We start from the raw sequence: 23,896 nt of genomic DNA, 5'->3' as shown, positions 1-23,896 counted from the left end.
GAGCAGTTAGGCCCGTGAGCCATGGCCGCTGAGCCTGCGCGTCCGGAGCCTGTGCTCCGCAACGGGAGAGGCCACAACAGTGAGAGGCCTGCGTACCGCAAAAAAAAAAAAAATATGGTTCAATTATTCATTATAACTATTAAAAATGAGTCAGTCACATAACTCTGTGGAAGAAACAATATTTTCTATTTTTCTTTCTAGGAAAGATTTCTGTGTACACAAAGATGAACCATGTGATACTGTTGGTAAGTGTACATAAAAATTTTTACAGTTTGGAGGAGACCTGGGGAACTTGAACACATCATTTGTTTAAATATAGAAAATTATTTGAAAGTGCTAGTTTGAATGAAACACTTTTAGAATGTCAGTGATATATATTTCAACCTATATGTTTGTCACCACTTCAGTTATTAATGAAACAACCTGAGGACATGTATGTACTATATATTGGAGAAAAGTTTAAACGATGCCTTAAGAATATCACGAGGTCTTTTTTGTGTTTTTCCCCCAGAAATATACCCATGGTTTCAATAAAATTACATAATTATTCAAAACTGAGGCACAATATGTTAACGTCAGTAGGATTGACCTTTTTCAGGCTAATGGATTTGTTTTTGAGTTATACGTTTGAAGTTCTTTGCAGACTGTGAAAGAAAGTCCATCTAATTTGCCCAACAAATGAGGATTTTCTGTACATAAAGTAGCAAATTTTCTATATTTTGTCCTGGATATGTAAAATCCCTAAAATGTAACCATATAGCCAGTAGGATCCATAAACCACAGTTCTTAATTTTCAGAAAATGCCACATTAATGCTAATATAAGTGCATGTATATAAATTTACCTATCTAAACAGATAGCTAAAACTGTAGATAAAATTATATAACTATTTATATATATGTTTAGTCTTAAGACACTATATATATGTATAGTGTCTTTTGGTTTTTTATTTTTGGGCCACGCTGCGCGGCATGTGGGATCTTAGTTTCCCGACCAGGGATCGAACCCGCGCCCCCTCCATTGGAAGCGTGGACTCTTAACCACTGGACCACCAGGGAAGTCCTTGTATGGTTTTAATAAGGTATTAGTATTGGGTTATTGGTAAGGTACATTTAAGAGTCATGATCTGGTTTTGATGTGTCATGTGGGGTTCGTTACTGTAGTGTAGTGTGTATTTTAACTTAACCATCGTTGAGGTGTCATTTATTCCTTGAGAGGCGAACAATAAAAAAGTGGCAAAAACAGAATAAATTAAGTACCACTGGTGCTTAAAAAAGTAATTCTAACTAGTTCTGTTAACTTAAGTTCTCACCAGCCTCCTCAGGTGATTAAATCTGAGATAATAAGTGGAAAATAGTTATAATAGTATGAAGCAGATGATGATGGAATCAAAGGAACGTTTGATTTAGAAGGGACTGTAAAAATAAAATGATCTGGACACCTAAGGAAAAGCTGAATTGATTTAGGGATGATCTTCCTAATGTTAACTAACTTGCTTCCTGCAGTTTTGTTGTCTTCTTGCCTGAATCTTAAGAAATTAAATCTTGATATATAGCTTTAATCAACCTAACCATGGAAGCATTTGATTGCCAATAATGCTTGTCTCAAAATAATTACCTTTCCTCTACTTAAACAACTATGTTGCCCCTAAAGCCTTCTCTTAATATAGACAGATCAACTTCTTGCCTTAGTAGAGCATCTGAGAGAAATCAGCAACTCGGGCAGTATCTTCCATAATTATGGACTCTCACCACCTCTTTACAGCATGGACGCCTGGACTAAGAAAGCAGTTACTAATGTGAGGCGAACCAATTTCTTTTTGACTATGACTATGTTTTATATCTTGCTAAATCTTCTAACTGAAAATAGCATGCATATTCATGCTGTGAAACATTTTCTGGGTTGAAGCACATTTGAATAATGAGGTAGCTTGGTATATTTGGAATTATTAGTATAATTAGAATATATATGGTTCGGTAGCACAATGGTGTAATCAGTCCCCAGCTCTGTTCATCTTGTCCATTAAGAGCTTGATAAAAACTAGCTTTAAATATTATAGCATAGGATGTGGAAAGTCCGATGCCGTTTCTGAGATCTCTCTGTGTTTCTGAGTGCTTAGATTCTCAAGGTCTTCTCTGGCATCACTAAATCCTAGTTTTCCCCTCTGTATCTTGTGGCATTTCTTTTTCTCATCCCAAATATGAGACAAGCGTCTTTTTTCATATTTAGTCTTGAGCAGAGTAAAAATCTCAGATATTTCTTTAGGGGACATTAAATGAAAACCTCTAACAACCAAATCAGAAGAGTAGTCTCTTTATCCCAATCCCTGTCCCCACACAAAAAATCTTTTCACACGAACCATGCTTATGCCAAGAGACATAATACATTGGTAAGATTTATAAAGACATTTGTGTGAAGTAGACATGGCGGTTGCCACCCTATCACTCGTGCATCCACCACTGTGCAGCCGTGATGCCAGGTAGAAAAGGATACTCCTCTACAGTTGGGTCATGATTCATCCAGGCCTATCAAAGGGATCGTTTCAGGACCTCAGGCCTAAACCAGTCAGCATATGGCATTGCTATGGTTGGGACATGCGACCTGTAACCTATGTCTGCTTCATGAAGCTGAAGAAAGAAACATTTTTTATGGTTGAAGCTTGGTCATGTCTGTCCCCACTGTGTGTAAACAAGGAAGGATGCAACCATGATTACTATAATAACAAAGGAAACTAGCCTTCAGATGAATCTGAATTCATACACTGCAGAATGGAGTGATGCAGGGTGCCTTTATCCTCAATGACATTGTTGAATTATGGCATCCTCCACACCTTGGACCCAGTCTAACCTTTAGGCTTCTGAATGTGTAAGCCAATAAATATCCTTATTATTTAAGCCAATTTAAAGTTTTCATTTCTGTAGCTTGCAGCCTAAGGCATAGATCTTCCCTGATACTCATATACTCTTTTATAAGAGAAGAAGAATATGGGGCAGTATTAATAATATCCACTCTTATTAAGAGAGAGCTGATAAACTGCTCTGTGATTTGTCCCCCAAATTAAATAAGCATGTGTAGCCTACTGGTCATCTTAACAGCTCTCAATCTCTAGCATAACAAAACAGAAGAGATTTAGAGCTTAAATTAATTGAATATCTATTGACACACATTTTAAAATCTCCTCATGTAATATTATGGGTTGTTTTTTTGTCAGATGCTTAAGTTCATATATCCCTTCTTTCTTCTTTTATCTATTTCTGATGTGAAGTCAGTCCATTTCACGTTGGATACTATAGTGAAAATACTGAAATAGAGGAAGGAGAAAGGAAAGAAGTGGATTTAGTATTTATTAGTTTGGATAATATGGGCCTGAATGGTTACTTTACCATGAAAATTTTCCCTACTCTCCTACGTGTAGTGAGAGGGGAAGGACAGCAGTTAAAAGCTTTGAATTCTGGTTGTTAATTTGGATTGTAAATGGAGAGAAATGCCTATATTTTAAAAGCAATGTAATACTTATACTGTGCATTGTAACTTGAGCAACACTTTCATGGACATTTTCTCATTTATTTTCTGAAACTCTCTAGTTTTGTTATCATTACTGCTTTACAGATGAAGGAAACTCTGAAACAGAACAGAGCATCAATTTTGAAGTCAGACATCTAGATTTAAATCAGTGCTCTGCTATTTATTACCTACATGAATGTGGGCACATTATTTAACACCTTGAAAGTTTGAATTGCTCACCTTTAAAATAGAGCCTATGTTATTGACCTCACAAAGGCAGAGAGTTTTTAATTGGCACTCAGTAGGCACTAGTTTCTATCACATCCTTTTACTCCCTGCAGAGAAGTTGCACATTTGTCCAGCATCACTGTTAGTAAATGCCACATGGTACTAACCTCTGTCTCAGATCTTACTATAATGAGAGGCAGCTTTCCTTTATAACATGATGCGTTTGTTAATCGAGGACAATACAACTAGAAATCTGAAGGTGAGAAAAATATCTTTGAATGAAGTTTTAGAATAAAATTGTGTATATTAAAGTATATAAAGAAATAGCAAATATAAGCTTGGAAGTAACTTTTACTTACCAGCATTTAAAATGTGAAACAATAGGATATTTGGCTTGTTTACTGATGCAGAAGATATGTGCATTTTAAATGAGCCAGGCTGTATCAGTGCTATGGAATATTATAAATAAATGTTTCAGTTGATAAGTTATACTTATTTATTAAGCTTATGTTTGAAAAGCTGTTTAGAGGGTAAAAAGTAAAAGTTGTTTTACCACCTTCTCAAGCACATTCTTTCCTGTTGTTTTAGTTAGTCAGATTAGTAGGTAGGTATATAGATACTGGGAGGAAAAAAATGCTATTAAGTGTTTTAATCAGAAAAATATCAATTCTCAAACGTGTGTGTTCATCTTTTCACATCCCTGAAATTGAGATTAATTTTGTAATCAGTGGCCTATTAGAATTATGTCATAGTTTCAGTCAAAGTTTTTTAATCTTAGGTTTGGATGAACTATGGTGCTATCCTTAAATTGAAAGAAATAAAGTATAATTCCAGATGCAAGTCCCAACTGTTACTACTGGTATTGCTAGTGAAGTTGCCTTACTTTCTGTGGCTGGCAGAATAATGGTCCCTGAAGATGTTCATGTCCTAATGGACCTGGAACCTGGCAATATGTTAAGTTACATAGCAAAGAGAAATGAAGCTTTCAGGTGGAACTAAGGCTCCTAGTCAACTGACTTTAAAATAGGGAGATTATCCTAGGAAGTCTGGTATGCCCAATGTAATCACAAGCATCCTCAAAAGGGGGAGAGGGAGGCAGAAAAGCTCAGAGTTGGAGAGAGATATGATTACTGAAGAAAAGCACAGAGAGATGTGATGTGAGAAGGATTCAACTTGTCATTACTGGTTTTGAGGATGGAGTCAGGGAGCCCCAGGTGAAGAAATATCTAGAACATGGAAAAAGCAAGGAAACAGATTCTCCACTAGAGCCTTTGGAGGGAGCACAGACAGCCTCATGATACATTGATTTTAGCCAGTGGGATCTGGGTCAAACTTCTAATGTAGAGAATTGTAAGATAACAAGTTTGGGTGTTTTAAGCCACTAAATTTGTGATATTTTTGATAACAGCAACCATAGAAAAGCAATATACTTTCCAATAATTAATTACTCCCTCCCATAACTTATGGAGAAGGAGTAAGGAAACATGGTATTCTTAAATCTTTAGACTGTGGGTTCAAAAATTCTGTCTCAATAGTTTTAAGAACTGGTGAAGGGTTTGGGATTAGATAAAACACTAAAATTTGGATCATGTTATATAAATATATATAAGGAGCAATGAACTGGGGCTATGCTAACAAACATGATTAATTATAGTTGGCCATTTCTAGCAGAGAGACTAGACAAAAAAATAGCCTTTATCATCCACTAACAATCTACGAAATCTAATCAGTCCGTTAAAATCTTTCCAAGAAAATGCCAAACCCTAATGATTTCACAGATGATTTCTACTAAAATTCCAGAACACAGATCATTCCAATATTATACAAGCTATTTTAGAGAATAGAAAAAGGTGAATTCAAACCATATAAATTTCTTACCATATTCTAAAGCAGACAGTGTAAGAAGGAAAAATAATAAGCCATTCTCACTCAGGAAATAAAAGAAAGAATTCTATATCAAATTTTAGCAGATATATCGCACAATGTATTTTTTAAATAACCAAGTAGGGTTATTTTATTTGAGATTTATTCTGGAATACAGGGGTAGTTTAACATTAGAAAAATCTTAAAATGTAACTCTATAATCCAATTAAAGATGAAAACCATATGATCCGGCTTCCCTGGTGGCACAGTGGTTGAGAGTCCGCCTGCCGATGCAGGGGACACGGGTTTGTGCCCTGGTCGGGGAAGATCCCACATGCCACGAGCGGCTGGGCCCGTGAGCCACGGCCGCTGAGCCTGCGTGTCCAGAGCCTGTGCAACGGGAGAGGCCACAACAGTGAGAGGCCCGCGTACCACAAAAAAACAACAACAAAAAAAACATGATCATCACAATGGATAAAGAAAATATCTTTCAGGCAATTCAAAACTCTTGGCAAAATAGGACAAAGTAGGAACTTTATTAACCAGGTTAAAGATATTTACAAAAAATATATGAGTATATTTTTTTAAATAGTGGAGCATTAGAAGCATCCCTTTTGAAATCAGAAACAAGGACAGGACTCTATTTTCACTATTTCTGTTCAACGCTGCATTGGAACTTTTAGGCCTTAAAATGATGTGGACGTTATGATTGTCTACATTTAAAAAAATAGAGAATATGGAGTTAATTGTCAAAATTAATGGAAGAGTTAGGTGGTTAGATAGCAAATCAATATTGAATAACCAATTGCATTTTATATGCCAGCAATTGGCAGTGACACATTTTATTTAAAAATTCTATGAAATATATTTAAAAATACACAAAAAATAAAATTATTTGGAATATATAATATAATAACAAATATCTAAGACATATGGAGAAAATTATTGAGCTATCTTGAAATTCAGTGAAGAAGACCTGACTCAATGAAAAGATAAAGTGTATTTATGGTCTGAAAGACTAAAGATGATACAAATATCCATTTCCCTCAAATTGATCTGTTGATACAACATATTTCTTTAAAAATTCTAACAAATTTTGGAGGAAAATTGAAAGGCTGATTCTAAATGTTATATGGAGGAGCATAGGCCTAAGAATTGCCAAGAGACTAGTGAAGAAAGTATGTGGAGAGGAAATCTTCTCTGTTAGGTATCAAGATATGGTCTATAATAAATAGGACAATGCAGTTGCACATATTTGGGAAATGAACACTGGAAAAGGAGGAACATGATATTAAGATAGTCATTCAGATGGAAAAATGTTGAAACGAATTCCATATGGCTTAGATTTTTTTAATTTAGAACAGAAAATATAAAAATATAATTTTATATTTTTGAGGTAGAGACAAATTTCTGAAAAAGGACACAAAAATGCTAATCATGAAGGAAATGCTTAATGAATTCAACTATATTTATATTTAAAAGTTCTATCATAAGACATCATATTGACAGTAGAGGAAGAAACCAAGCTTCTCTCAGGGAGAAGACACCATATCTCATGGATTTTTTAAGGTGACTTCATTGTCATTAATTTCAAGATATGCCATTATTTTATGTTTCTTTTTTCTAAAGAAAAAAATATGCTGAATTCTAATTGTAAGACATTATTTTAAGATGTATCACAATGTGAAATAATGTGAATCTTGGAATTAGTGTTCTATAATAATTGCAACACATGTATCCAACAAAGTATTGGAACCCAGAGTATAAAAACAACTTCTCTGGGACTTCCCTGGTGGCGCAGTTGTAAGAATCTGCCTGCCAACGCAGGGGACACGGATTCAAGCCCTGGTCTGGGAAGATCCCACATGCCGTGGAGCATCTAAGCCCGTGCACCACAACTACTGAACCCGTGCTCTAGAGCCCATGAACTACAACTACTGAGCCCGCGAGCCACAACTACTGAGCCCGTGTGCCACAACTACTGAAGCCCACACACTATAGAGCCTGTGCTCCGCAACAAGGGAAGCCACCACAGTGAGAAGCCCAGGCACCACAACAAAGAGTAGCCCCCGCTCGCCGCAACTAGAGAAAGCCCATATGCAGCTACAAAGACCCAACACAGCCAAAAATAAAAATAATAATAATTAATAAAAACAACTTCCCTAAATCAGTAAGAAATAAACAAGCAGATAGACATGCTAAATACAGTGTCCCCCTTATCCAAGGTTTCACTTTCGGCGGTTTCAGTTACTTCAGTCATCCAAGGTCCAAACTAATGAATGGAAAATATCAGAAATAAACAATTTGGAAGTTTCAAACTGCACACCATTCTGAGTAGCGTGATGAAATCTCCCACCACCTTGTTCTGTCCCACCTGGGACCTCAATCATTCCTTCCTCCAGTGTTAGCCACTTATTAGCCAGCTTGGTTATCAGGTCGACTGCTGAAGTATTGTGGTGCCTATGTTCAAGTAACCTTCATTTCACTTAATAACCGACCCCAAAGCACAAGAGTTGTGATGCTGCCAATATGGATATGCCAAAGAGAAGCCATTAAGTGCTTCCTTTAAGTGAAAAGGTGAAAGTTCTGGACTTGATAAGAACAGAAAGAAATCATATGCTGAGGTTGCTAAGATCTCCAGTAAGAACAAGTCTTGTATCCATGAAATTGTGAAGAAGGAAAAAGAAATTCATACTTGTTTTGCTGTCGCACCTCAAACTGCTAAAGTTATGGCCACAGAGCATAATAAAGCTTAGTTAAGATGGAAAAGGCATTAAATTTGAGCAATAAGACATTTGAGAGATCACATGTTCATAAGTTTTATTACAGGGTATTGTTATAATTGTTCTTATTATTGTTAATGTCTTACAGTGCCTAATTTATAAATTAAACCTTATCATAGGTACATATGTATAGGGGAAAAACATAGTATATATAAGGTTTGCTACTATTTGTGATTTCAGGCATCCACCGGGTGTCTAGAACATATCCCTGATGGATAAGGGGGGTACTAATGTAGGGCAAAAATGATAACCGCCTAGGATAAAAAAGTTAACCACCATTTTTAAAAGAGAATACATCAAGGGTGAATTTTTTAAAAAAGAAAAGATATCAAACTCATTACTAATAAGGAAAATACACATTCAGATTAAAAGATTTCTAGCAATGAGATTGATAAAATTAAAAGTCCGACATTATCAAGTGGCGGAAAGAATGTGAATCTATGAAACACTTTTACGCTTCTGGAAGGAACATAAATTGGTATAACCACTCTAGAAAACTTTTGGCAGTATCTACTAAAACTGGCATATATATAACCTGTGACCATTAATTCCATTCTTAGGCATATACCTAAGATAATCCTATGTGCACTAAAGACATGTAACAGAACATTAGTAGTCATCAATCAAGAGTACATTAATTGATCAGTGTTTGATGAATGAAGAAACCACAGTGTATGTGTCGTGTTTAACTGGAAAATATCACCTGGCGGGAGAGCATAGAGGTGATAAGATATAAAGCCTCAAACTTTGAAGAATTTCAACATTTTCATTTTCAGTTAGAGGATGAGAATTCAGCAGGTGAGCCTGAGAAGATACATTTACCCTAGAAATGTAAACATGCAAACATAAGTTATCAAAGTCTAAAGTTAAGCTTGCTTCTTTCTCAGGTATACATGGTGGTTAGAACACTTCACACACCCTGCCTTGATTGTAGGGTATTATCATTTTTAAGAATTTCATTTAATTTTTAAAACTCACAAGATGTTGTTATGGTTTTCTGTAGACAGTGCTTAATTAGACTTGCTCACATATTTATAGTTTTATTAGTTATTCATTCTTTCTTACAACTCAGATCTTTCTTCTGACCATATTCTGTTGCTGACTGAAACAATATTAGAATTAGAATTTCCTTTAGGAAAGATGTGCTGGTCGCAAGCCTGTAAAGTTGCCTTCTGGCATCCATTGTTGCTGTTGAGAAATCAACTATCAGTCTGAACTCCTTTTAATGTGATCTACCTGGGCTCTCTATTCTGTTTCATTGACCTACGTATCTGTTTTTAATGCCAGTACCATACTGTTTTGATTACTATAGCTTTATAATATCGTTTGAAATCAGGACGTGTGATACGTCCAGTTTTGTTCTTCTTTCTTAAGATTGCTGTGGCTATTCAGGGTCTTTTGTGGTTTCATATAAATTTTCAGACTGTTTGTTCTAGTTCTGTGAAAAGTGCTATGGGCATTTTGATAGGGATTCCATTAACTCTGTAGATTGCTTTGGGTAGTGTGGACTTTTTAATAATGTTCTTCCAATCCATGAGCACAGTATATCTTTCCATTTGTTTGTGTCATCTTCAATATCATTCCTCAATGTCCTGTAGTTTTCAGAGTACAGGTCTTTCACCTCTTTGGTTAAAGTTACTTCTAGTTATTTTATTCTTTCTGATGAGATTGTAAATAAGATTGTTTTCTTCATTTCTCTTTCTGATAGTTCATTATTAGTGTATATAAATACAACAGATTTCTGTATGTTAATTTTGTATCCTGCAACTTTACTGAATTCATTTACTAGTTCTAATAGTTTTTTTATGAGGTCTTTAGGATTTTCTATATCTAATAGCATGTCATCTGCAAATAAGGATAGTTTTACGTCTTCCTTTCCAATTTGGATGACAGGTGTTGTCTTTGTCTCAGTGTGGTGGCTAGAGCTGAATACCTTTGGATTTTAGTTTGGCAAATGCCCACAGGCAGCCAAGCACATTAGTGCCAGTTCCAAACTCTGCATTTCTCCTTTCTTTTTCTTTAGGCCCTCACTGGTATACAGAGCCTTGCATTTAAGAATTTTTGCTATTTTTATTCCAGCATTTGTATGCCAGAAGTGGAAGTCCAAGAAAAAACTTTTAAAGCATTATTGTATATATTTTTATACATGCCACAGTTACACTTGGTCACATAAATCCACTTCTCGCACATGACACTGATTTGGAGAATTGGTGTTAAAAGCAAAAAAACAGTGAGAAGTCATGAATTTGTTTTATATTTTTGCAAATCACTTTATATCTTGTTCGTAGAAGACAGCAGGGATCTTATATCTGCTTCTGCATGTAAGGTGTTGGTATTTGTTATTTTGCTTTAAGTGTATGAGGAAAATCTGACCTGATAAAGATGTGTAGTTGGAAAATGGATGAGTATTTTCAGATTATTGTGAGTATTCTTATTGAAAGTATACTAAAACTCAGTGGTATTGTCTTAGTGGTTAGTGGATTGTAGCAATGTAGAATCTGAATGCATATCAGTAATCATTTATAGTCCGTTACATTAATATCTGTTGGTGTATCTCACACTTTAAGTAGATGTTTTAACTATGGATAGCATTTTAGAGAATCATTGATTGGTCAGTGGGAAAATATGGGTTCACTGTATTAGGCAGATCTTCTATATGTTGACACATTTCACTATACTATATATATATATATATAGATATAGATATATCATATTCATCAGTATCACCATCTGTCTCATCAGAAAAATTCCTGAAGTTTTGGGAAGCTTCCAAGTGTACAGTAGCAGATAAAATTTTCCCAATATTCTAATTTTAGTTGAAAGCTTGAATTTTATTATTGGCAAAAAATAAACAAAACCTACCATCAGTTGGTTTCCTTGGAGTGACCGATTCACTTTGTTCATTTTTGGGTGTCAGCCACATTCGCAAATCTGAATAACCTTTGTTTGTCTGTCAGACATTCTTTCAAGTAAAAATGGTGTTCAACAAAAAGCACAAGGAGTTCAGCTCAGAACTCAAACAATCTCACAGTACTTTTCTTAGAGACAACATGTTATTTTAGTCTGTGGCAGAAATGCTTTATCCATGCTTCCTTTCTGTTACATAAAATATTAAAAAATACATATACTCAGGAGTTCAGATTTAATAAAATTAATACATATTACTGCTTCATCTAGGATATATAAAAGGGAAATTGCCATTTTCCCCCTGGGAGTGAATATCAGTGAAAAATAAAATGACTGACAGTGAAGGCAGTTTTACCTCCCATTGCTTTTGCACCATCAGTGTGAATGTTGACAGTTTTGACTCTGTGGGTCTCTTGAAAAGATCTTAGGAGACGCACTGAAGAGGTGTTATGGAAGCCCAGGATTCTGCAGAACACTCTGTGAAATTCTGCTGTAACCTGGCAGTGATTGATAATCAGTGGTGATAGTCGTTCACGTGTGTGTGTGTTTCATGAAACCTTTTAAGGACTTTATAGTATAGAAAATTGGTAGATACTTAGAGCTGGCAAAGGTACGTGTTGGATCAGTATGAGTTTCCAGCTATGAATATTTTTTAATACATGTTGATAGGAGAAGCTGTGCATTCTTTACCACCAGATTTCCAATTCAGGGATGCTTTAACTCTCCCTACGTTCTATTGCTTCATTATTATTAACAAGCCTTCTGTCTTTCATCAGGTTGGGATGATGGTTTATTCTTCTGTGCACTTCTGAATAATTCTGATTTTCTGTACATGCAAGTTGTCAAACAGGCATACAGGCCACCTATGAAGCAACTGCCAAATAAGAAATATGTTCAGAGACTAAAACATACTTAAATAACCCTTTTATGTTAACACTGTACATGTGAGAATCTCCAGACACTTCCCTTTCCAAACACCAGTATGTTCTCCAAACCACATTTTAGCAGAAGTAACCGTTTTTATTGGATAGGGAGAAGAGGTCAAGCCAATTTCTGTCAAGTAGCTTAATTTTCATTAAACAGCAGTCGTGGCATTTTCTCTTGCATTGTGGTACCTAAAGAACAGAGAATTTCAGAGACTGAATATACTTAAAGAAATTACTGAGATCATCTCTCTACTTTAATACCCTTTTAGTTAGAACTATATTTTTTCTACCAAAAAAATCGAATTAGTTTAATGTTCAATGTTTTGAAACTTGTAATTCTTTGGGCTAAGCAAACAATGAAGTTAACCTTTATTATAAATATCTTTCTAAATGAATTGGTACTGTAATTAAGTCTTCAAGGGGAGTTCAGATACATTTATTAGGGATGATATTGGGGGTTCTTGCCCATTCAGTCTAGTGGGACATATAATTTAGAGATTATCAAATATCTTAAAGAATGCATCAGCATTAAATGTAAATAATTTTATATAAACGAGTGCCAGGTTTGGGTACCCACAAGTCATCATATTTGTGTGAGATAGGTTTTCATGAAGTGCTGCTCAGTTTTTAATGTAGATGTTCTCAGAAATGCGAATGGAATATATTCAGTGTGGTAGACAATACTAAAGATGACACTCCTAAGATTCCTGTACCCTAATCACTAATCTAGGTACTGCTCTGCTGGAAGGGATTTTGCAGATGTAATTACAGTCCCTCAGTTAAACTTGAGATATGGAGATCTAACCTTAACAGTCTCCCTTCAAAAAACAGAGGCAAGGAACTGAATTGTGCCAGCAACCTCAATGCATTTGGAAGCCAGTACTTCCCCAGAGCCTTTAGGTAAGAGTCCAGCCTGGATGACATCTTGATTTTGGCCTTGTGAGACCCTCAGCAGAGTTAAGCCGTCCCAGACTTCTGACCTGTAGAACTGCAGTAATAAATGGGGGTTACTTTCAGTCACTGCATTACTTAAGTAATTTGTTATGCAGCAATAGGAAACTACTACATTCAGACTAAAGGATGCATATTATTATACATCAGTTGGGGATTTATAAACTGAAAGAAAATGAGGCCATCTTAGATGAAAGTACAGTTTATGGCCCTCTGGGAAATCAGAATAAGAAAAAAGAAAATGTTTGTTAAAGGGTAGAAGTTAAGGGAGAGATTCAAAGAGATTTTCACTTATCATACCCCATGGGATAGTAGAAAAGTGATAGGATTTCAAGAGGATTTTGTAAGGATTTACTACATTCCTATAATCTTTGCAAGTTCTCCACATGTAATATTTCTTTTCCCTTGTCTCATTAGTGATGAACAAAAGCACACTAATATGATATGGATCTGAACACTTGCCCTGTGGAGCAGGAAAAAAGGGGTGGGGAAAACTGGCATCAAAGGAGGTAAATTGGGTGGTACCAGCTTGGAATATAAGAAAATGCACCAATCTTCGGGCCTCCAGCAAAGAAAATAAGAAAACCCAAGGCAGTCAGACTGGGCTGGGGCATGACTCTAGCTTTGCAATATAAAGGCCTGTAATTTCATCTATTGGTAATGTGTAATTTCATCTATTGGTAATAATTCACACTAAGACACTTTGAAAAGTTAAAGGGGGCATCATTAGTAATTATGCTTGGACAAAAGCATAAAATGGATGCCCCAGGCATAAGAGTATTGAAGAAAATTGATACCTTATACATCATTTTTTTCTTTTTGTTTAGTTATTAGTATGTAGTAATATTAAGGTAACCTGTGTTATTTTAATGCAAATGGTTAGTAGGTCACTTCTGTTACGGTATATAAAGTATTATCAATTATTACATGGCAAAAATGCAGAAACTGTATAAACTCATACAGAAGAAAGTGCTTTTCCAGATATTACAAAGCTTTACGTCTTTAATACATAAATAATCTAGTGATGCAGCAAAGTTGTCACTTTGCATTTGCCATGGTCTCCCCAGTTCTGGTGTTTAAGTGGTTGGAATGGTAATGACCCTAGAAAATATTGTGATTATTGAGATGCTTCATTTGCATTGTAAAAATTCCATTGGTAATTATCTTTAAATTATACAATGCTGGTTTTTACTGGGGGTTTTTTTGTTTGTTTTTTGCAGAGAAGAAACTCTCTGTTTAAGGTACTATCTAGTACTTTAAGGTACTATCTAGTTTAAGGTATACTGGAGTAAACACACTCCACCCTTCTCTTTCATTTAATGCAGCTATTAAACATGGGAGAATGCAACAGCTATTTGAGGATTTTAAAAAGTAAATAGTAGCATGCAGATTGGGAAGAAGACAAGAATTTGAAGTACCACCAAACCATCAGTGAGTTTATTATTTTTCTCTCTCTTTTCTGGACTCAGCATAGCCCAAACTTGAAAGTGCTTATTAGGGCATGTCTAGAGAAGCTCTAGGGAATACCTCTAGTTTAAATCAAGGAAGAGAAAGGTCCCTTAATGCTTAGAGAAAGCAGGGGAAATCTCCCCTTTAAGAAAAGTTTCTACATTCTCTCCTGGCCTGTCTGCCAAGCAATCCTGTGATAGTGGCAGTGGGGACAACAGTAGCAGCAGTAGGAGTCATAAAAATATGAGGTGAACCTTCCTCTCTGATCTGCAGAGCTTTTATTCCAAAAGGGCAAGGTAAACCCCATTGCTTTTTGTCTCTGTCCTCCTATTACTCAGACCTAGAAGCAGATACAGTCATAAAAAGTACACGGCTTAGTGAGATAACTAGAGCCCAAACTTCCTGGAAGCAGGACTGAGATGAGAACCACAGAGACATGGAAGGTACCAGAGAGATAATGGAGAGGGAAGAGCTAGGGAAAGTAACCCCATAAAATTGTTTATCAACTCCTTTGCTCAACTCCAAGTTGTGTATGTTTGAATATGACCCTAAAATTTCTTTGAGAAATGAGCTACTAAGCCATTGAGCTACCTCGGTCCCAGACTGGTCCCTTGGTGACAAACACATAGGATCGATTTGAATATCAATTTGAAAATTGACAGTGAAAATTTGACAATGAAACTGAAAGCTCATAGAAGCTTTGAAAGTTTGGAACGTACATCCTGAACCCAACTAGGTTGATTTTATGCTAAAAGAAAAAGAAAAAAAGAATCAGCATTCTTTGTAGGATTTAAGTAAGACTGATAGTGTTCTAATATATTCTTCAAAATGTCTAGGATACAATCCAAAATTACACCCTCTGTAAAGACATAAGAACATCTCAATTTGCATGGGAAAATACACTCAACAGATTCCCACTCTGAAATGGCAAAGATTTTGGAATTATCTGACAAAGACCAAAATATCAATTATAAAGATATTCCAACTAGTAAGTGCAGGCATTCCTGAAATGAATGGAAGGATAGAAAGTTTCAGCAAACAAATAGAATATATAGAGAAAACCCAAATGTAAATATTAGAATTAAGGAAAGAATAACCAAAATAAAAATTTCTCTGGATATACTGAATAGAATAGAGATGACAGAGGAAAAAGTCAGTGAACTTAACGATAGATCAGAAGAAAGTATGTAATAGGAACACCACAGAGAAAAGAAGATTGGGAAAAATATGAACAGAGTCTCAGGGATCTGTGGGAAAAATCAAAGCAGTTGTCATGGGTTCCAGAAGTCAACAAAAGGAGAGAAGAAATATGACTGAAGACTTCTCAAATTTGGCAAAAGATTTAAATCTGCAGATTCAAGAAGGCAAGTAAACTCCAAACAAGAAATACTTGAAGCCAGAGATATCATAATCAAAACCGAGAGCTAAAGACAAAGAAAAAAATGACATGGAAAAACAACCTGTTATTTTTAGGGGAACAGTGATTCTAACAACAGCAGATTTCTCATGGCAAACCATAAAAGCCAGAAGGATAGCACACCTTTTTGAAATACTGAAAGAAAGGATTGTCAGTGAAGTTGGAGGTGAAATAAGGGCATTCTCAGATGAGGAAAAACTAATTTATAACCAAAAGAGCTTCTTTAAAGGCTGGTAATTTTTGCAGATCTTAATGTGTTCAAATGTATTGTTTTAGGATTTAAATAGAAGGCTATTTCTTTGTTGTTCTTCCTCCCTTTATCGCTGTTCAGACTCTACCCATTCATCAGAACCCTGATTAATTTACACTTTTGACTTCCCGGATCATCTCTCACTTTACCATGCATGAACCTGGCGGACTTCAGTATACTTTTCTTATAACTTGCATTCCATTCACTCCCTCCCCTTCTAATCTCTTTGTGGTCAAAGATCTTCCTCAATACTTGTCTGTGTCCTCAGCATCTAGTATAGTGACTGAGCATCCCAGGTGCTCAGTCTATGTACTTCTGAATAGAAATGAATTCTTGATAGGAAAATCATACCTTTCCTTGGTTTATAATAAAAGCAAGGCTGAACTTATCTTGTTTTGGCTCTTGGCTACTAGTGTATATCTTATTAGACACTGGCCAGAACATAAATCAGACACTTAATATTTCTGTTTTGGCAAGACATGTTGTAGGGATAAGACTGGGATACATAATTCTTAAGGAATTATTATGAAAAGTGGTTATTCTTAAGATATTTTTCTTAAGATCCTTTACTGTTAAAGCTTCAATTTAATTAGAATATTGTTTATATTAGAAAATATTTTAATGGTGCTATTAAACACTGTATGAATGTTAAAATATGCTGAGTGTAACTTTGGGAAACAAAAACCATCTTAATTTAGAAAACTCCCTGAGGTCCTCCTTGTAGTTTTTAAGAGTTGTTCTCACTATAAGCATCTGGAAATACAGCTTGTGCTCACTATACACTTATACAGTATTGTCAGTGAACCCTTAATACTTGTTAAGCATCTATTCTGTGCCGTAGATTTTTTTATTATGTCACCTCCTTTAACCTTTCAAGAGTTCTCTATCATAAGGGATTGTTACCTCATTTTACAAATAAGAAAGCTAAGTTTAATGGTTAACATGTTTCAGATAGGCCATCATATGCTTAAAATATGTTATCTAAATTAATAAGCATTCCTAAGAAAAATGACTGGTTTCTCAACTTTACTGTTGGGAAAACTGAGGCTTAGAAAACAGAACTAACTTTCCCATGATCACAAAGCTAAAATTCGAGACTTGGACTCAAACCCTAGAGTATTTGACATAGAGCCTCAATTTTTAAGATTTTATCCTTTGCATTTTGCCTTTTTTATGTATACTCAATACAGAAAACAGGTCATGAAAAATTTATTATTGAATTTCAATCAAGATTTTAGAAAACACAAAATCGTTTTTGAGAAAAATTTTCACCATCTTATTTACTGTCAACTGCCTCAGTGTATAGACCTAAAAAAAAGTGATCTTAAAAATGGCATCTAGAGTTGGAACCACTTGTCCCTAAGTACACATATGTTTTATTTGAAGGATTATGTCAAAGCACTATATTAAGCTTAATATTTTAAATATTGGTAGTTGAGATTTAAGAATATCAGGTATTTGTAATTGTGTTGTAATTATAATTATATTCTTTAGATTTCTCCAGTTTATAGAATTATTTATTTCCTTCACTTGAATGAAAAACACTGATTATACTGAGTAGAAAGGAGGTTATGAACAGTAACAAAATGATTAAAATTTGGCAAGGTGGAAAAAATGTGTCAAACTGTTTCGAAGTTTGAGTTGGTTTGTAGTCATACATAAAGGCATGCTGTCAATGATTTTACTAGTATACTAAAAAAGCAATTTATACAGCTTTTTAGTAGCATGATATTTTTAGTTTTAATTGTCCTTGATTAATGCCTTCAGGATATGATTACGTTATAACATTATAAAAATGCGTTAGCCAAAATTCATGATTTATATGCAATCAGAACACTTTAAATTTTTCCAGCTGTATCCGTAAACTTACTTCACAAAAATCTTTAACTGTGTTTCATCTTACCTATTTTTTAAAGTCATGACAGTTTTTTAATCTCCAAGGCAGATGAAATCATTAAACCTAGTTTTTTTTGCTCATGAGCAAAGTTATATATAAAGCCTAAGAACTCTGATTTATCGTTTTTAAAATTAACATAGCAATGAGAAGACCAGTTTCCAGCCTTGTTTGTGGTCGACTGCACAGTAAAGTTCTCATTACTGATTTACAAGGGTTAGATGTGTAATCTACCACATATGGCTTTTTGAATGCACCACTAGATTTACATTTTCAGAGTTTCACTGAAATCTAAATTAAGAATTTCGGATGGTATATATTATTAATGATATATTAATGATATATCAAAACCACAATAATGTACATTGGAGTCTGGCTTCATTTAAACTCTCTGAGGGTTTAAGAGTTTAACTTCTAAAGCCATCCAATAACCCGCCCTTAAATTTTCTGAAGAGAGATGAAAAGTGGATGTGAAGTAGAATAAATCTAGAATACAATAACAGGAGCACAAAACTAGCCTGCAGGCATAAATTTTCTCAGTTGTTCTGCCTTGCATACAAAAGTAGTCCTTCTCATTACCCTAATGTGGGGATAAGGTGGGTTAGCTTAGTGGTGTGGTTTATTATAAACCTTAAGGAAGGGTAAAAACAACAAAAGCACCAACAAAATCTCTTTTGGATGTGTCCTTAACCATGAAGTCCTCTTTATCTCTCAAAAGGGCAGAAGTTAGGAATTGACCACTGCTGCTCACCCTACATGCCACTCTCCCTCTGGACTCCCTTTCTTTCACTACTTTTCCTAAACATTTACCTGAATCATCTTTCATCTTCTTCCTGCGCCGTATTAATTTTTCATATAAAAGCTTGCCAAAGATTTCAAGTGGTGTATATACACTATCTGGTGCACTAAGTGCACTTTTCTTAGATACCTCCTTTGCACCTTTGGGTAATAAAATGAGTGATTATTTACTGTTTTATTTTCCTTCAGAAACCCATTAAAAATATAATACAAATTTTTTTAACATGTGTATTCCCATCTGTAGTTAATTTGGTCTCAATACACATAACAAGGTCAAAAGTTATACTAAATTAAGCAAAGAAAATGTTGCATCTAGCTTCTTGCAATGTATTAAATCTTTCACGTGAAGTTCCTACTTCATTTGATTCCAAGACAGTGAAAATGTAAACTTGTCAATATTTTTTTCTATTTAAATTACTTTATTCATCTACCTTATTTTTGTTTTTGTTGTTTTCACATAATCCCCCAACCTCTCATTTGATTCTCTCCAAGTAGCCTGGGTGTTGGGCTGTAGATCAGAAACCACCATTCTTTCTCTGCCCTCTGAGACCTTAGGTCTCTGCGTCTTTGCAGTGAATTCCTTAGCCTACATGGCAGCAGAGCACACTGCTGGACTTTGCTCCCAGGAATGTAGCTGGTGCGTTCAACAAAAGAATATTCATCTCAGGGCTCTGTAGCCTTTCTTTCCAGCTCTCTTCACCCACTCTTTATCTTCCCACCCACCCCAGCCCTACCCTTCCATCTCGTACTGCTGCTGAAGATATTGCTGAACTTCCGCTATGTCATCTATAGGTCCCCTATGTTAAACCATCCACCCCTCTGGCCTCCTTGTCAGCGAGAGTCAAAGTAGGCTCAGGAAGGATAGCTCAGTCCTTATCTCCACCTAGTCACACAGTATTTTCCTTTATTCTCTATTTGAGCCACCCTGTATTGGCCTGTTGTTTCCCAATCCGCATCTGCCAGAGTTCCAAAAGAATACCACTAATCCTTATCCCCTCCCACCTGCCATCAAAGCAAAGCCTTTAGATGACTAGGAAGACATCACCTATGTGGAAATACAAAAGAGAAATGCATGTTGGTACACCTCAAAATTTATTATCACTGTACTATACAAAACATGGTCTACACATTGGGAGTGAACAAGTACTTGATTTCTCAGTACTTTCCTGCCCTTGTGGTGCTTACATTCTAAAGGAGAGATGGTCAATAGCCATAGTAAATAATTAGATTAATTGATATATGAAAAAAATAAAAATGAAATGAGGCATAAAAAAGTGAAATGAAAATGAAACAGAAAAAAATAGTACATCTAAGTAAGAGAGAATCTGGGAATGCCAGGGTGGGGATAAGGATCTTTATAATTATAATTTGGTGATCAAGAAATGCCTTACTGAAAAAAGTGATATTGTTATGGAACCAAGCTTGGGTCCATTCGCCTGTGTGCAGTAAAGCCAATATACTGACGCCAGGTTGTGGTGAAGAAAGTGCAGCGTTAATTGTATTTAGCTGCCAGACAAGATGTTCAGAGCAGCGAAGGCTCAAAAAACTCAAACTCTCTGATGGGTTGCAGGGAAGCATTTTTAAAGGCAAGGTGAGGGAGAAGAGTTGCGGGGGATGTGATCAACTTGTGTACAGTTCTCTGATTGGTTGATGGTGAGGTAATAGAGTGGTGTCACAGGGGTTAACATTATGAATCCTCAGGCTCCAGCTGGACTGGGGGCTACGTGCTCATGGTTATCATGTAGTTAACTTCTTCCATTTGGTGGGGGCTTTAGTATATGTAAAACAACTCAGGAATGTGTATCAGATACTGTCATCTGTATACTTCAGGGAGGAACTAAAAATTCTGTGACTGCTGTATGGCTGACTTACTGTTTAAGTTGTTACAGCTCTCCTGATCCAACTGCTACTTTGCTTACTACATGTTCACATCCTTCCAATCATTAATTTTTTTTTCTTTGGTATAAGTTAATCCCAAACTCCTAATTTATCCATTATTAATTCTTAAACCAGGCTTTTGTAACTCAGGGGAGGTCTGGGAGACTATGGGTTTTCTACAGACAAGAGGCAGGCAAAGGACATGGGGGTAGGGGTCTCTCCCAGAAAGGCTCCATAGGGTCCTCCTTGGTTACAATATTTTAAAAAATTTGAGGAAGTTCTGAAGAGAGATCTAGCTAGAGAATGTTCCAGACAAGTGAAAAGCCAGTGAAGAGGTCTTGAGGTGGAAACATGCTTGACTCATTTGATGACCTCCCTCCACTGCAAAAAAAGCCAGTGTAGCTGGAGTGCAGTCAATAAAGGAGATTATTATAGGAAATTTTAGATTTTGTGTTTCTTCTTGTGACAACTTTGATAAATTGTAAAATTTATTAGCATACCATTTTATATATTACCTTGATGTCTTTAGGAATTGTAGAGACATTTCCTTATTCACTTTTGGTGCTGGTGGTTTGTACTTGTCTCTCTTTTATTCTTAATCAGTTTATTAGGTATGTATCAATTTTTGCCAATTTTCTCTTACATTTGTTTTATTGTTCGTTGATTTTCCTCTTTATTATTTCCTTCTATTTTTTTTAAGCTTTAATGCCCTCTTCTTTTCCCATCTTCTGGGAAGAATTTTAACCATTGATTTTCAGTCTCTTTTTTCTGATATACACTATGAATTTTCCTAAGCACTGTCATTTCAGCTCACACATTTTTGAGTTTAAAGTATTTTAAACTCAGTTTAAAGTATTTTCTAATTTCCATTATAATGGAAATTGTATTTTCTAATTTCCATTATAATTTCTTTCTCTTGTGGACTACTTAGAAGTGTATCGTTTCATGTCTAGACAGTTTGGGCTTTTCTGGTTATCTTTTTAGTCCTTTATTATTTACATTGTAGCCAGTGAACATACTTTGGAATATTTCCACTTTTGAAATTCATTGAGTTTTTTTTCTCCAATACTCAGTAAATGGTCAATTTTTATAAAAGTACCATATACACTTAAAAAGAATGTGAATTTTGTTGTCAGGTGCAATGTTCTATTAGGTCAGTTAAGACAGACTTGCTAATTTATTGTTCTGATCTGTTATCTGCTTAGTGAATTTTTTTTATGGTTGTTCTATCAGCGATTAAGAGACATGTTAGAGTTTCCCTGGTGGTGCAGTGGTTGAGAGTCCGCCTGCCGATGCAGGGGACACGGGTTCGTGCCCCAGTCCGGGAAGATCCCACATGCCATGGAGCAGCTGGGCCTGTGAGCCATGGAAATACAAAGGAGAAAGGCATGTTGGGTACACCTCAAAATTTATTATCACTGTACTATGCAAAACATGGTCTACACACTGGGAGTGAACAAGTACTTGTATTCTCAGTACTTTCTTTACTTGGTTTGTAATTTTTATTTGTGAGCTCATCTTAAGTCAGCTTTCCTGTGGGAATTTTATGTTTTCTGAGATGATATCATAGTGATATTTCATTTATTTTTACTTAACTGACAAGGAAATCCCTAATCCTTGTATGATCCCCAAATTGTAGGATCAATTGGTACATTACATTCATGGTTTAGTATTCTTGTGGCTTCACACCTATGCATGATGGTGGCTTGGAGTTTTGATTTGTTTATCAAGTCTTTTCTAGCATACCCAGAATTTATTTTGAGCCAGAGTTCCTTGCTGCTTTCCTGCATATGGATTTTTAAAGTTATTTTCAAGTATGTTTGAAAGTCATTAACAGCAGCTATTCCAGGCTTTCTGATTTGTGTATGAATCTCAGTTCCTTACTCACTAATACCTGTCACTGCAGATATTTTGAAACCACGCCCATTATTTAATGAGACTTGTATCTTATATGATACCCAGGCTCTGACAGCATTAACTCATGATCTTATCACTCCAGACTTGAATTTTTTTAAGCTTTATTCCTGTACCTGAGAATTGTTTTTACTACAAACTTAGCTATACATTCAAAAATTTGTATATTACATATTATTTGGCATCTCTATGTGTTTTTCAGAAAAGGAGTCTCATTCTACATGACATGAGAACATAAAAACAATATTTTAATGTCTAAACAATATTCTGCCTTATTTCACCACAGAGTTTCACCATACTTTTCATTAAACTAATACCGTTTTTGTCGTCATTAGAAGTCACTTTTTTTGGCTTCCCTGGTGGTGCAGTGGTTGAGAGTCTGCCTGCCGATGCAGGGGACACGGGTTCGTGCCCCGGTCTGGGAAGATCCCACATGCCGCGGAGTGGCTAGGCCCATGAGCTATGGCTGCTGAGCCTGCGCGTCTGGAGCCTGTGCTCTGCAATGGGAGAGGCCACAACAGTGAGAGGCCCACGTACCACAAAAAAAAAAAAAAAAAAATCACTTTTTTTCTTAGTATTCGTACAAACTGTACTGTTAAGAATGTTATAGGTTACTTAAACATTTAAAAGGATCTGGAAGTCTATTTTTAATTACCGTTATAACTATACTGATATTAAATGTATAACTTATATAATTGTACTTTTATAGTCTTAGATCATCATCTTGTCTTTTAATGGAACAGAGGCAGATAATTAGCAAACTAGTAAGGCAAGTTATCGTTTTAAAATATGTTCAAGGCCCAATTTGAATGTAATTGTGTAAGTGGGTTTTACGTTATCTGGGCATCATTATTAAAATATTATAAAATGTTATTTCAAATTTGTGGATGAAATACATTTGATTCTTCTAAATTATATTTTTTATTTAAGGCCCTGCATTCAATCACATTTTATATTAGTCTTTCTATGCATTTCCTTTAAAGTATCCCTTACTGAGAATGTGCCAAATACAGTGTTGATGCAGAGATGTACTACAGGGCCTGCACATTTAAGGAACATAAGCATCCCTCTGTCAGTAACATCAGCTCATAAGCATTTTTTTTACGCTTTTCCCTGATCAGTCCTTTGTTCAGGA

General features: G+C 35.5%; 1 protein-coding gene across 1 annotated transcript in view; it reads left to right on the top strand.

The window, feature by feature from the left end:
* The window catches only part of ADAMTS19 (ADAM metallopeptidase with thrombospondin type 1 motif 19), a 279,814-nt gene that overhangs the window by 96,169 nt on the left and 159,749 nt on the right, over positions 1-23,896 (top strand). Inside the window, exon 7 of the mRNA XM_027098568.1 lies at positions 202-245. Within this exon, the coding sequence (XP_026954369.1) occupies positions 202-245 (44 nt within the window). The remainder of the gene's footprint in view (positions 1-201; positions 246-23,896) is intronic.

This window comes from Aethalodelphis obliquidens, unplaced genomic scaffold (genome assembly GCF_003676395.1).
Source record: "Aethalodelphis obliquidens isolate GAN/ISIS:26980383/991018 unplaced genomic scaffold, ASM367639v1 scaffold4, whole genome shotgun sequence".
Lineage (NCBI taxonomy): Eukaryota > Metazoa > Chordata > Mammalia > Artiodactyla > Delphinidae > Aethalodelphis > Aethalodelphis obliquidens.
Note: the sequence above shows the minus strand (reverse complement) of the source record. Positions and strands in the feature narration are given on the sequence as shown.